Source organism: Phocoena sinus, chromosome 18 (assembly GCF_008692025.1).
Source record: "Phocoena sinus isolate mPhoSin1 chromosome 18, mPhoSin1.pri, whole genome shotgun sequence".
Taxonomy (NCBI): Eukaryota; Metazoa; Chordata; class Mammalia; order Artiodactyla; family Phocoenidae; genus Phocoena; species Phocoena sinus.
Window position 1 is genome coordinate 8,793,981 of NC_045780.1, and position 16,006 is coordinate 8,809,986.

At 33.9% G+C, this 16,006-nt stretch overlaps 1 protein-coding gene across 3 annotated transcripts in view; it reads left to right on the top strand.

The window, feature by feature from the left end:
- BRCA2 (BRCA2 DNA repair associated) overlaps positions 1–16,006 on the top strand; it is a 56,095-nt gene that overhangs the window by 12,002 nt on the left and 28,087 nt on the right. For all 3 annotated transcript variants that reach the window (XM_032611191.1, XM_032611192.1, XM_032611193.1), the window contains exons 10-13: positions 244–1,359; positions 2,789–7,765; positions 9,874–9,969; positions 12,896–12,965. In XM_032611191.1, the coding sequence (XP_032467082.1) occupies positions 244–1,359; positions 2,789–7,765; positions 9,874–9,969; positions 12,896–12,965 (6,259 nt within the window). The remainder of the gene's footprint in view (positions 1–243; positions 1,360–2,788; positions 7,766–9,873; positions 9,970–12,895; positions 12,966–16,006) is intronic.

Below are 16,006 nucleotides of genomic sequence, written 5' to 3' on the forward strand. Positions count from 1 at the left end.
ATTAGGGATTGAGTATGAATAAAAGGCTTTGAATATACTGGAATCAGTCTTGACCAGAAGAACAGGGCAAGGTTGGTGCCTCCCTACCCAAAAAATACCTAGCTCTCAGGACAACCCTTTAAATGCTAAATTATGTGTTATTCAGTGTATACTATTTCTATGAAAAAAGTTTGAGAATAGTATAAATTATACGGTTGTGTTATAAAACATTATTAATAATGCTTCTGCTTTATATTTTAACAGGATTGGAGAAAATGTTAGAGGATTCATTTGGTAAAGTAAATAGCTGCAAAGACCATTTTGAAAAGTCAATGCCATATGTCCTAGAAGATGAAGTATGTGAAACAGTTGCAGATATCTCTGAAGAAGATAGTTTTCCAGTATGTGTTTGTAAATATAAAACAAGAAATCTCCAAAAAATAAAAACTGGCAAGACTAGGAAAAATATTTTCAATGAAACAAAAACTGATGAATATGAAGAAGCTAAAATACAAATGACAGAAAATAAACATTCGTTTGTACCTGAAATGGAGCCAAATGACAGTGATCCATTAGATTCAAATGTAATAAATCAGAAGCCCCCTGGGAATGGAACTGACAAAATCTCCAGGGAAATTGTACCATCTTCAGCCTCTGAATGGTCTCACCTAACCCTCTCGGGTCTAAATGGAACCCAGATGGAGAAAACATCCCTACTGCATATTTCTTCTTCTGACCAAAATAATTCAGAAGACGTCATAGGTACAGAGAAAGAACGTACCAACTTCATTACTTTAGAAAATTCTTTGCTGCATATTTCAAGCATATCAAAAACAGTGAAGATATTAAATGAGGAAACAGTGGTAAAAAAGAGAGATGAAGGGCAGTGTCTTGAGTCTCGTGAAGATTCCACTGTTGTGGGAAAGCAAGCACTATCTGATTCTTCTCTAATAGCTTCTCCACTTCAGGGTATCAAGAAGTCTGTATTCAGGATAAGAGAATCACCTGAAAAGACTTTCAGAGCAGATTTCTCAAGCAATATGACTGATGCAAACTTTAAAAAAGAACCAGAAGCCTCTAAAAGTGGATCGGAAGTACAAACTGTTTGCTCACAGAAAGAGGATTTTTTACATACAAGTTCAGTTGATAATGGCAGCTGGCCAGCCACTACCAAACATACTTCTGTAGCTTTGAAGAACGCAGGTTTGATATCCAGTTTGAAAAAGAAAACAAAAAAGTTCATTTATGCTATATGTGATGAAACATCTTATCAAGGACTGAAAATGCAGAAAGACCAAGAATCAGAACTAACTAACCCTTCAGTCCAATTTGAAGCAAAGCCTTTGGAAGCACCACATACATTTACAAATGTTGATTCAGGTACCTCTGTGTGTGTGTGTGTGTGTGTATGTGTGTGTGTGTGTGTGTGTGTGTGAATAGTGTGTCTAGTTTTATGGATGGTGACAAGTTTTATTTGAATATGTGAATCTCTTTCTTCAACCTTTTTAAAAAACACTTTCTGCTTTCATTCTGCAGTTTTTTCTTCTGTAGTGTTTTGGGGTTTTTTTTAAATCTGTATTTTATATTCAGTATCAGGCATTGTTGTTTAGGCCTTTGATTACCAATGTTCAGAATCATTTCATTCAAACTTGTTGGATTAATTTGCATAGTATATATATAATCATAACTCTTGAGACAGAGCATGTGATTCATAAACATCAAGAGCTTGGCTACTTAATTCCTGCTTTAATTTTCAGTATTATATGCAAGTTGGACAATTCTATAAATATGTTGTGCTATTTAATATGTATTTTCTTTAAAGCATGTAAAAAATAGAAAAAAGCTAACTGCCAGCTAAGTTTAATGTAAGGCAGTCATAGAATAGTGACTTTTTTGTTGTTATTACATAGTTTTTTTCAATATTTAGAGATTGCTTAGAGTTATTACTATATCTCTGGGTGTCAGGAATGTGCACAATGAAACTCATTTGAGCAACAGTTTATTTACCAGTAACTATATTGTATGTTAGAAAGGTGATTTTATCTCCCTGTGTGAAGATTTGAGTGGGTGGTAGTATCTCAGTGAACAATAGGTTTGGTGGAACTGGAGTAGAGAACACTTTGAGATTTAGGTTAATTTCCAGAGAAAAATGTTTGATACTGTATATACCAGAGATAAAACCAATGAAAGAGCTAATATGTAGTAGTGGTTAGTGATTAAATGAAATGAGATTAACAATTTTGACTTGTTAGTAGGAAATTCAGAGGGTCAATAAAATTAACGAAACAGAGCAGTTTAACCCATTTGCCTGACATTGGGTAATCTTTCAGGCCTTTCATGTGAAGAACCTTTTTTAAAAAGTTCATTTTGGGTTTGTTTTTTTTTTTTTTTTCAATGTGAAAGACTGAATTAACCAAAGGAAATGGTTAGTTTTCTAGTTCCTTTTCTTTGCCTTGCTTTTCTAACTCCTATTACATCAATATTAGCAAAGAATTTTTTCTAATTTTATTTTCCAATAAAATTACTTTGAGTTTTACTTATGGCAGCTAGCTGCTTTCTTGAACTACTTACTAATTTTAATTGAGTTGATAAATACTATTAAAACCTAGGTCCTATATATCTTTAGTTGGGAAATGTAATAAATTCAAAATAGAGAATATTTGGAATTCTTTTAAACCTGACATTCACTTCTTGCTTTTCATGTAATTCTTGTTTTAGACACTACCTTTTTAACTTAGTGGAAAATATTTAGTGAATGTGATTGATGGAACTGCAATTTCATCTTGTCACTTTGTGTCTTTATGCTTAGGTTTATTGCATTCTTCTGTTAAAAAAAACTGTTTACAGAATGATTCTGAAGAACTGGCTTTGTCTGTAACCAGCTCTTTTGGGACAATTATGAGAAAATGTTCTAATAATGAAAGCAGTTCTAATAATAATAAAACAATATCTCAGGATCTTGATTATAAAGAAGCAAAAATTAATAAGGAAAAACTGCAGTCATTTATAACCACAGAAACTGGTTATGTGTCATGCTTGCAGGAAAAGCACTGTGAAGATGATCCAAAAAGCCAGAGAGTTTCAGATATAAAGGAAAAAGTATTGCCTGCAGTATTTCACCCTGCATTGCCACATTCAGAGGAATGTAATGATATTCTCTTCCAATCCCAGGAAAGCTTTTTACATGGCCATGATAATACCACCATTTTAACTCCTAGCTCCAAGGATCTTCTGTCAAATCCAGTTGTGATTTCTAGAGGAAAAGAATCATATAAAATGTCAGAGAAAATAAAATCTGAGAATTGTGAAGCTGGTTTTGAATTAACCAAAAGTATTTCCATGGAAAAGAATCAAGAAACATGTGTTGTAAATGAAAATTCTAAAAAAGCTGAGCTGTTGTCACCTGAAAAATACATAACAGAAGCATCACCTTCTATGAAGGTACAATTCAACCAAAATACAAATCTCACAGTAATCCAAAAAGACCAAGAAGAAACTACTTTAATTTCAAAAATAACTGTCCCTCCAAACTCTGAAGAACTTTTCCCAGACAAAGAGAATAGTTTTGTCTTTCAAACAACTACTGAAAGGAATATTCCTGTTTTAGGAAACATTAAGGAAGTTCATGAGGCAGACCTCAGTTGTTTAAGAGAACCTGTTCCCAAGAACTCTGCCATAGTAGCATGTACAGACATAGATGACGGACAAGCAGCCAAAGTGTCGATTACAAAAGATTTTGGTTCATCAGATGTAGTCTGTGATCTTGCAGAGAAGAATAGAAATAATGTAAAGCAACCATCAAAAATGACTCTAGGTCAAGATTCAAAGTCAGATGTCTCGTTGGATATAGATATGAAATCAAACAGAAATAATGATTGCATGGACGAATGGGCAGGACTCTCAGATTCGATTTCAAGTCACAATTTTGGAAGTGGCTTCAGAACAGCTTCTAATAAAGAAATAAAGCTCTCTGAACACAACATTAAGAAAAGTAAAATGCTCTTCAAAGATATTGAAGAACATTATCCTACTAGCTTAGCCTGTGTTGAAATTGTAAATACTGTATCATTAGAAAATCAGAAGAAAGAAAGCAGACCTCATGAACTTGATTCACAGTCAGTTAATACTGTATCTGGGTATGTGCAGAGTAGTACAGTTGTTTCTGATAGTGGAAATAGTCACACAGTTCCTCTAGTTTTATCTTTAAAGCGAGACTTTAACTCAAACCATAATTTAACACCTAGCCAAAAGGCAGAAATTACAGAACTTTCTACTATATTGGAAGAATCAGGAAGTCAGTTTGAATTTACACAGTTTAGAAAACCAAGCCACATGTTACAAAGTAATCCATTTGAAATGCCTGAAAACCAGATAACTGTCTTGAATACCACTTCTGAGGAATGGGAAGATGTTGATCTTCATCTCACAATTAATGCCCCATCTCTCAGTCAGGTGGGTAGCAGCAGGAAATGTAAAGGTATAGTTGGAGGTAAGCAAAAGTTGGCTTGCTTCTCAACAACAGACCGTAACAAAAGTGCTTCTGGTTATTTAACAGATAAAAATGAAGTGGAGTTTAGGGGCTTTTATTCTGCTCATGGCGCAAAACTGAATGTTTCTAGTGAATCATTGCAGAAAGCCATGAAACTGTTCAGTGACATTGAGAATGTTAGTGAGGAAACTCCTGCAGAAGTAAATCCGGGAAGTTTCTCTTCAAGTCAGTGTAATGATTCTGATGTTTCGATGTTTAAGGTAGAAAATTACAGCAATGATAAAAATTTAAGTGAGAAAAATAATGAATGCCAACTAACGCTACAAAATAACATTGAAATGACTACTGGCATTTTTGTCAAAGAATATACTGAAGACTACAGGAGAAATACTGAAAATGAAGATAACAAATATACTGGTTTTGTTTGTAACTTAGAATCTGATGGCAATGCTTCAAGTAAAAATGATACAGTTTATATTCATAAAGATGAAAATGGCTTGCCATGTATTGATCAACAAAACATACATCTAAAATTATCTAGCCAGTTTATGAAGGAGGGAAACATTCAAATTAAAGGTTTGTCAGATTTAACTTGTTTGGAAGTTGTGAAAGCTGAAGAAACATTTAATGTTAATATGTCAAATAAAAAAGAGTCAACCGCTAACAAGATGAGGCAAAATATAAAAGATTTTGATGTTTTTGATTTGTCCTTTCAGACTGCAAGTGGGAAAAACATCAGAGTCTCTAAAGAGTCTTTAAATAAAGTTGTAAATTTCTTTGATGAAAAATCTGCAGAAGAACTGAATAACTTTTCAGATTCCTCAAATTCTGAATTACTTTCTGGCATAAATATCAATAAAATAGACATTTCAAGTCATGAGGAAACAGATATGGTCAAAAACAAAATATTGAAAGGAGGCGACCCAGTTGGTATTAAAAATCAAGTACTGACTCTCCAGCAGAGACCTGAATGTGAAATCAAAAAGATCATAGAACCAACCATATTGGGTTTTCATACAGCTAGTGGGAAAAAAGTAAAAATTGCGAAGGAATCTTTGGACAAAGTGAAAAATCTTTTTGATGAAAAAAAGCAAAATAATAGTGAAATCACTAATTTCAGCCATCAAGGGGCAAAGACTCTAAAGGACAGAGAGCTATGTAAAGAAGGGCTTGAATTAGCATGTGAGGCAGTTGAAATAACTGCCCCAAAGCATGAAGAAATGCAGTATTCTCTAGAGGAGAAAAAGCTTGTTTCTAAGGAGACAGGCATGCCACCCAGGCTCTTAAGTGATCATTTATACAGACAAAGTGAAAATCTCAAGATATCAAATAGTATCTCTCTGAAAGTTAAAGTACATGAAAATATAGAAGAAGAAACAAGAAAAAGTCCTATAACTTGTTATACAGATCAGTCCACTTGTTCAGCCATTGAAAATTCAGCTTTAGCCTTTTACACAGGACGTGGTAGGAAAATTTCTGTGAGTCAGGCTTCACTATTTGAAGCCAAAAAATGGATTAGAGAAGGAGAATTGAATAATCAACTAGAAAAAATAAATTCTGCCAAGGTTATATGTTTAAAGGAATATCCTGGAGATTGTGTAGGAAATCCTTCATGTGGAAATAGTTCAAACAGTATCATAACTGAAAATGACAAAAATCTCTCTGAAAAACAAGATTCAACTTCCTTAAGTAACAGCATGTCTAACAGCTATTCATATCATTCTGATTTTTCTCATTCCAATGAGTTATTTAATAAGTCAGAGTATCTCTCAAAAAATAAAAGTCATAATTCTGATATTGAGTCAGTAGTGAGGAATGTCAAAGATAGAAAAAACACTAGTTTTTCTGAAGTAATATCCACTGTAAGAGAAGCAAACATAAACCCACAAGCTGTAGACAAAGATAGTTGTGTTCAGAAATTTGTCACTGACTCTTCACCATGCAAAAATACAAACACAGCTGTTGAAGTGGCCATATCTGATTCAAATAATTTTGAGACAGAGCAACCTGCACTCAGTATAGCAAGTGATAAAATAGCCTTTGTTTCTCATGAAACAAAAGTGAGAGAGAGGTTTACAGACAACTGCAGGAAGGTAACTAAGCAAAACACTGAGAGTGAATCAGGCACTGGCCGAACAAAAATTGTGACACATTCTCATAAGGCATTGGGTGATTCAGAGAATATTATTTTTCCTAACTGTCCAGATAGTAAAGAACATAGTATGCATTCACACGAGGTTTTTCCTGACATTCAAAGCGAACACCTTTTACAACATGACCAAAGTATATCTGGATTGGAGAAAGTTTCTAAAACACCACTTTGTCATATTAATTTGAAAACTTCTGATAAGTGTAAATTTAACATGGGAAAATGTCCTAAGTCAGTCTCTTCTCTAAATGTTTGTGGGATTTTTAGCACAGCAAGTGGAAAATCTGTACAAGTATCAGATGCTGCCTTACAAAAGGCAAGACAGGTATTTTCTAAGACAGAAGATAGTGCTAAGCAACTCTTTCCCAAAGTATCATTTAAAAGTAATGAAGAACATTCAAACAAGTTTGCAAGAGAAGGAAATACTGTGATACATACCCCCCAAAATTTACTATCATCTGCTTTCTCTGGATTTAGTACAGCAAGTGGAAAACAGGTTCCAGTTTCTGAGAGTGCCTTTTGCAAAGTTACGGGAATGTTCGAGGAATTTGATTTAATTGGAACTGAATGTAGTCTTCAGCATTCACCTCCATCTAGACAAGATGTATCAAGGATACTTACTCTTTCTTGTATTGATAAGAGAACCTCAGAACACTCTGTAAGCTCCAAAACGGGAAAAGCCTGTAATAAAGAGTTCAAATTATCAAACAACTATAACATTGAAAGTGGTTCTTCAGAAAATAATCATGCTATTAAAGCTTCTCCATATCTCTCTCAGTTTAAGCAAGACAAACAACAGTTGATGTCAGGAACCAATGTATCACACATTGATAACATTCGTCTTTTGGGTAAAGAACAAGCTTTACCTAAGAATATAAAAATGGAAATTGGGAAAACTGAAACTTTTCCTGATTTTCCTATGAAAACAAATACAGAAGTTTGTTCTCCTAACTCCAAAGATCCAGAAAAGTATTTTGAAACCGAAGCAGTAGAGATTGCCAAAGCCTTTATGGAAGATGATGAGCTGACAGATTCTGAACTTCTAAGCCACGCCAAACACTCTCATTTTACATGCCAAAAAAACAAGGGAACGGTTTTGATAAATTCAGGAATTGGAAAAAGAAGAGGAGATGCACTTGTCACAGTTGGTAAGTGTCTGTTATTTCCTGTTGGTTTCCCAATCACTTTTTAAATTAAATCCTTAATAATTCTGATATGCTAGGTTGTAGCAATTAGGATATTATACACTGAATATTTTTTTTCAGACTTTTATGTGTAGTTTGGGAGAATGCGATTTCACTCATGATATCACTGAGTCTGTGTACCAAGAAGTGATTGGCTGAGTCCTGTTTACATACATATACATAGAGAGGGAGAGAGAGCGCAGAGGTTCAGACTCTGGGTCTTAAGAACTTTAAAAGTTTGTTTCTAATTATAGGTGTTGCTTAGCTTTTTTTTTTTTTTTTTCATCCAGGAAGTGTTCTAAAATCAGTTACCATTAGCAAATAGTATTCTGGTCTTAATGCCATTTGGAGTATGTTCTAATTTCTCTTTTAAATGTAGTATAACAACTTAGTTCAATTATTAGGTTAATTGGATGTTTGATTTTTTTTTTTTCTGTTAGTATCTCTGTCTAGGAATAATCTTAAATAATTGAATCTGTTGATTAGTTACAATTAAAGTAAATAAAAACTAACTCTCCAACTTTTAAGTGGATGATGTTAAATACCTAGCTACTGTTTAAAAACTCTAGACTGGTAAAGTAGTTGAGTTACCACACTTTTCTTGTCCAGTCCCTTCATGTTACAGAGAAAGACACTGAAGCCAGTGAGTTCATTCTTCCACTTGGTGCATTTTGCCCTTAAGTCATCCTGGTGGATACAGACTTGCTTAATCAAGTCTTATCCAGGTCACATTCTTTACCAAGTTTATGTTATGGGCAAAGTAGTAAGTTTATAATACTTACCTTAAACTGTTGCTGTTCTCTAGTGCAAAATTCTGAGGTGCAGATGCTTAACGATATGCATAATTCTTTCATGGAAAATAATGGCTTTATTTATAGGACCCCGTTTTGTTCATGTGTGTACTAAAGTGGGTTGGCCTTATGCTTAGGGATAAAAACAACTCAGACTTCTACTAAATGTTCTCAACAACATCACTGTTTCATTTCCCTCACTTCTGTTAGATATCAATATATATAGTTCAATCAGCTTCTGGTTACTTGAATAGTACAGGTTCTTGTCAAGCAATTAAGTCACTTTATAATCTAACACTTGATAAAGACTTGCATGGACATTTTTATTTATTAAATCCTTCAAGTTTGCTTTCTTTAATAAAACGTCAATTCCTAATAGCCTGTGGCTTTGTGGTTTATCTCCACCTTGACTCTGTATGCAATTCAGGTTTCCAATAAAACTTGATTTATACTTTTAAAAAAGCATCAAAGAGCAAAGTATCTGTTAACACATTATCTCAGGATGACATGGAAATGCATAACAAATTATGGTTTAAGTTTACTCTCAGCCTTTGTAGAGTTTTTAAATAAGAAGTACATATTGGCTTCCCTGGTGGCACAGTGGTTGAGAGTCCGCCTGCTGATGCAGGGGACACAGGTTCGTGCCCTGGTCCAGGAAGATCCCACATGCCGCAGAGCGGCCGGGCCTGTGAGCCATGGCCGCTGAGCCTGCGCGTCTGGAGCCTGTGCTCCACAACGGGAGAGGCCACAACAGTGAGAGGCCCGTGTATCGCAAAAAATAAATAAATAAATAAAAAAGAACTACATATTACTTTTGGTAATACTTGAATGTAATTTTGGTAATTTAAAATGTTTTTTCCTACTCACTGACTCTAATTCAAGGACCTATATAATAAATTCCTTCTTGAGTGTAATGCAAAAAAAAAAAAGTTTACTTGAAGAAATTTTGTTTGTCCTTATTGCCAGTAAACCTAGGGTTACTAAGTGGCAGTTTATTAAAAAATAGCTTATCTGTGATATCTGGTAACACCTGTTTATCCCTGGACCCTATTAAATAGTGGTATTTTAAATGGTCAAAAAATAATAGAAATTAAATTGATGTTGAAAAATTAATTTTCTCTTTCAAAACAGAATTTTCACTATTTAAATTATAATTATGTATTTTTTAGTTAGAATATTGTAAGAGTCAGTACTTTAGTTTTTAATAAATGGACTATAGGCTTTCTTTTAAAAAATTTGATATTATTTGTTTTAAAAACATGTATGGAAATTTCCTTTTAGGAGAACCCCCAATCAAAAGAAACTTGTTGAATGAATTTGACAGGATAATAGAAAATCAAGGAAAATACTTAAAGGCTTCAAAAAGCACTCCAGATGGTAAAATTTGCTTTTTATCCATATCTTTTTCTATAGTTACTATACTTAGTATTCTTTAAGTTATTTTTCTTTGGGTATGTAGGTAATTGGGCACGCCTTTACAGTGTGGTTTGTTAAAGCTTACATCTTGCCTTGTTTTGTTATGTGAGCTTTTCCTTCATAATACCTAGTATAATGTGGAGGTTCTCCATAATTGAGAAATGTGAAATGATAACAAAATAATGACTTTTAAAATAAAAAGCTGTAAGAATTTAGTAAGAACTTAGTAAAATACTTTAAGCTCAGGTTCTAGAATCTAGTTGATTTCATAATATTTACATGAATCAGTTATTTAATTGAAAAACAGTGACTTTCAAATTATGTTATTTCTTATACATTTATTAGATGGGATTCTTCAGCCAGGAAGAGCTTTCCCTTAACAACTGGGGATGAACTCTATAGTTCCTCCTAAAAAGGCAGGGTAAATATTGAATTCTTTCCCTTTACTTACCAATTTTCAGAGTAAAAAGTAGTTGGTGTAGTAATCACTACTAATGGTAGTAAAGGAATTTTTTTCTTAGTTGAGTAAAACTGATTTCTTAGATTTTTATTTATAATGTATATATAAAGTTTAAAAGAACACATTATAAGTAATGTATTTCTTTACAAAAGAAAACATTTTTTGTTGCTCAAATCATTTCAAATTTGAAAGTGGAAACCTCTTCAAGTATTTCCTAAGAGTTTTTTTTTAATATGCTTTAATTAACCTTTGAACACTTTCTTGCTTTTTATTTTCACAAAAAGATTTCTTAGGGAGTCGTTGTAATTCCCTGCCCCAGTTCTAGAATCCTTAGAATCTACAAAGATCCTTCCAGTGGTTAATATTTTTAAAAAAACAAATTTGAATGCTAGCTATGCTCATAGCTGCTGGTGTATTTTTTATTAATGCTGCATTCTTGGTTTCTAATAACATTAACATATTTACTTATTTGCTTTATCTTCCAGCCATGGTTCTCAAACTTTTTGATCTCAGGATCTCTTTATATTCTTAAAAATTACTGAGGATCCCAAAGAGCATTTGGTTGTGTGGATTATATCTATTTATATTTACCATATTCAACATTAAAACTGAGAAATTTTAATATTTATAAATATTAAATATTGTGCATTGGTCAGTTTGAAAATATTAGTTCAGAGTTATGCAGCTCTTCCAAACGTTGACACATTTTATTATACAATCTTAAACAATTACTTTTGTTAATGTCACCACTGATGTAATCTGAAAATTTAGTATTGGGAAATTGTCAAGCTAACAGCCAGATACAAGCGTTACAAAATTGTCATTTTGTTTAAAAGTTTGAATTTTACAATTCAGTTTGTTTGGCAGCAAATACTCTCACTTGTTTTTTTGTAGTGATAAGCTCATTTCATTCATTTTTGAAGAAATATCTGCTGCATACCCAAGTCTGAAAGATTGTGATTTGTTGGTTATTCTTTCAAGTAAAAATGGAATTCTTTGGGACAAAAATGATTAGTGCAGTTCACATAAAGTGCATTTCCTCAAGACAATTATTGCACTAAAGTATGCAGCAGGACATACCAGCAGTGCTAATGTCAACACAGTGAGAAAGATATATATAATTTCTTCTCCTCCTCCTCCTTTTCCTTTTTCAACTTCTTCTTCTCCTTCTTCTTCTTCTTATTATATGATTATTATTACGATATTTTGACAGCTTGGATCCCCTTTAAGGGTTGTGGGTTCCTCCCACCCAGGGTTCCATGGATCACTTTGAGAATCACTGTCTTACAGTATATGTATAATAGCTTCAAGTTTACAATACCAGTGTTAATAAATACCAATAATAAAACTACTAAGGGAAATTTAAGAATTCTTTGCAGTTTTTATCTTAAGAATATATACTATTCTTAATACTATATTAATAAGAATGTGTAGTCAAAGTTCTGTGTTCAAATGCCACTCAAGATAATTATTTTGTTTGCAGTTAACAATTTAGTAATTAGGTTAGATTCATTAGTTTTCAATTTTAGGGTTTGCTTTTTCTTTTTTAATTTTATATTTGAATAAATAGAATGTTTACATAGTTCATTTATCAAAACTACAGAAAGGTTTACTTGGAGAAGCCTGATTTCCATCGCCATCTCCTCTACACTGTTCACCACCTTCCTCACTTCTTGCTCACTATCTTGATAACTATTTTAAATGGTTTTTGGTCTGTCCTTTTAGGGTTTCTTTTTGTGAAAATAAGTAAGTATGTGTATATATGTTCTTATTACCTTTCTTTCTTACTCAAAAGGTATCAGTATGCATATGGTTTTGTACCTTCTTTGTTTGTTGTTTACTTTAGAATTTATCTGGAGATCATGCCTTAATGAGTATCAAGAGATCTTCCTCGTTCTTTCTTGTGGTTGTATAGTACTTGATCATGTGGCTGTATCAGTGTATTCTGGTTTATTCAACCAATCCCGTCCCTACTAACGGACTAGTTTTGAAGATTTAAGAAGTACAAGTTACCTGCTGAGAATGAATAATATCTACAGTTTAGCTTGTCAACCTTCATAAAACTTTTAAATTTTATATTTGCATTGGCAATTCACTAACACATTTGAGTTATGATTAACATCAGCTGACTAAATTTATACTGATTTCTTATATATGTTTGCACTGTGAGTTATTTGGTATTCATCATTATCAATTTGTGAATCAAATTTTTTTTTTTTTTTGTGAATCAAATTTTTGATGGTTATTAACTAAGCATTCATTATATGCATTGAAAAATTTTAAATGTATAATTTTCTCACATTTTTGTGTAAATATTTACAATAACGTATAATGAACATAGGAAATAAAATCTCCCGTTAGATTTTCATTAATACATAATGTAAAAGACATTTCATTAATACATAATGTAAAATAATATTTTTCTAGGCACAATGAAAGATAGAAGATTGTTTATGCATCACATTTCTTTAGAGCCAGTTACCTGTGGACCCTCTTGGTAAGACATGTTTAATTTTTTTTTTTTAATTCTACTAATATAGTATAGGAAAAATGTGGGTTTTTTAAATAAATATTTCTAGAAATGCTGGCTCTAACATACAGTACAGACATTAACACTTCCCCTTTTTGAAAACCTGCATCAGGATTAAATAATTCTGTACTTTGGTAGTACTTTATAGTGCTGTGCATATTATTATGTCATTTTTAATAACTTTGTAAAGTAGAAAAACAGATTTTATTGCAATTTTGTGGATAAGGTACTGAGGTTGAGAGAGGTTAAGGAAATTACTCAAAACCAATTAATAAAGGTGGCATATATTATATCTCAATTATATTAGTGGAAGCGAAAGAAAAATTAAAGATGGCATATGTTGAAAATATGCTTTTAGCTCTCCTCCCTCTCAAAACCCTATTAGTTACTAAGAGAATTTTTTTTAATGTATAAATCTGTAAGTACAGTGTTGTTTCAGAAGAAACAACAAAATTTTAGAAGCTAAAAATCATAAATGATTTAGAAAGACATAGAAAGCTAAAACGTGACATTAGAGCAAGCAGAGAAGCTACTCAGTTTCCCCTAAAGAACCTGAGAAAGACTCAAATTGGCAGCAACATATAATTCTGAAGGTGAGGTAGAAAATAGGAAGATTAGTTGAAAATCTGTTTAAGAGACATCTACATCCCCTCCCCCACTGCAGGCAGGCAATTATTCCTCTTCTGTCAAAAGACCAGAAGGTCATTCTCTGGAGAAGATGAATTGGAGGGATTCTAAATTGGGAATGGGGTTGAGGGAAGATTCTGAAAAGAGAGATAAAGTAAAAATCTGGATGTCGAGTAGTGAGACTCCCTAGCCTCCTTCCCACACTTGGCTCCCAAATGCTGGCAGCCAGGCCTCTAGGCAGAAGACGAGACGATTGTTTCTGTGGGTAACAGGAATAGAAAAGACTAAAAATACTGACAGTTGTGGTTACTTAAGTTAAACCACATACCAGATCACCAGACAGTGAAGCCAACAACTGACAAGCCCACCAGCACACAGCTTCCAGTCAGCTCTTCAGTGCTTCACACTTAAATGAGAATAGATAATCAAGGATCACTAGTCATTGGAAGAAAGCCTCTGGGAAAGATAGTATCCAAAGTACAAAAACCAAAGGACAGAGAAGGAACTTAGAGGAAATACACCATGCAACAAGAAGAAAACTTCAAAAAAAGTACTAATATTTTCAGGAAAGAGAACATATTGCATCTGTAAAATAAGAACAAGTTGCTATAAGAAGAGCTCTTGGAAATTAAAAATATGATGGCACAAATAAATTAACTCAGTAGAAGAAATAGAAGATAAAAGTTATGAAAACTCCCAGAATATAGTGCAAAAAAGGAGAGGAGATGAAAAAAGAATGAAAGATAATTTTAAAAGTCAGTCCTGTGGCTCTAACATTTGAAGATTTGGACTTTGAGAAAGAAGTAACAGAGGAGAAATACAAGTTTTCAAAGAAATAATTTAAGATATTTTATCAGTACTGAAGGATATGAGTTTCCTTGATTAAAAGGACCCTCTGAGTAAGCACATGAATAAAGATGGCCTGTACTAAAGTATATCCTTGTGAAATTTTAGAAAATCAGGTTTCAGATGAAGTTTCCAGAGTCATAATGGTATGAGTCCTCTCATCATTAACAGCGGAAGCTAGAAGATTATAGATTACAGAGCAATGCCTTTAAAATTCTGAAAGAAAATGATTTTCAACCTAGAATTCTACCACTGACCAAAATATCAATTAAGTGTGAGGATAAACATTTTTCAGATGTAAAGTATCAAAAGGTTTGTCTCCCACACACTTTTCTCAGGGAGCTAACTAAAGTCCATAAATCAGAAGGAGGAAGATATAGGATTTAAGAAACAGGAATTCAACATAGGAGAAAGTAAAGGGAATCATCAGGATTATACAGAAGGGGGAGATCCCAGAATTACAGCTGTGTGGCTAAACCTAGACAGGTACCCAGACCATTTTGGTAGAATAAAGCCCTGGGAGAGTTTGCCTACCAGAAAAAGATTAAAGCGGAATCTGAAGTATTTTAATGTATTAAGAAACTTCTTGGTAAAGATGGGGAATTGAGCATACTCACCTACTTTAATTGCCTCTCAGAGTTTTACCAAAACAACCATGAAGGAATTCATACATACACACACATACACGTCCCCTCCCCAAAGACAGGGAGAATGGGAGAGGAGAGACCATGGTGACTACATTGTTCAAAGCATACATACAGGAGAAAACTGATTTGAAAGTGGTAGTGGGGAGAGGAGAGAACCAACCATTTTACACTAAAGAAGCCTCAGAAGCTCAGGAACTGGTGAATCTTCAGAATTGGGTGGTGAGGGACTTCCCTCGTGGCACAGTGTTTAAGAATCCGCCTGCCAGTGCAGGGGACATGGGTTTGAGCCCTGGTCTGGGAAGATCCTACATGGCGTGGAACAGCTATGCCCATGCGCCACAACTACCGAGCCTGCACTCTAGAGCCCGCAAGCTACAACTACTGAAGCCTGCGCTCCTAGAGCCCATGCTCCGCAACAATAGAAGTCACTATGATGAGAAGCCTGTGCACTGCAATGAAGAGTAGCCCCTGCTCGCCACAACTAGAGAAAGCCTGCACACAGCAGCAAAGACCCAACACAGCCAAAAATAAATAAATTAAGAAAAAAAAGAAAGAAAAAATAATTGGGTGGTGAAGAAGGAGCCAAAATAAGGGTATATAGGTTGAAAATCTATTTAAAATGCCGTCAAATCCCCTCCTTCACTCCGTGAAGCTGGGCACTACCTCTTATGCACTCTAACAGAATACTAGGGGTTAACTGTCCAGGGAGGGTACAATACAGGGTTTCTTTATTGAACACACTAGGCACAGTGGAAGGCAGGAGTAATATACTGACGGCAAGGGGATCAGGTTAATGTGTGCACACGGAATGTTGGGGGGCTCTCCTCCCCAGGTCTTCTTCCCCCACTCAGCTTCCAGAATGCTGGTAGCTAAGTTTTCACTCTTAGA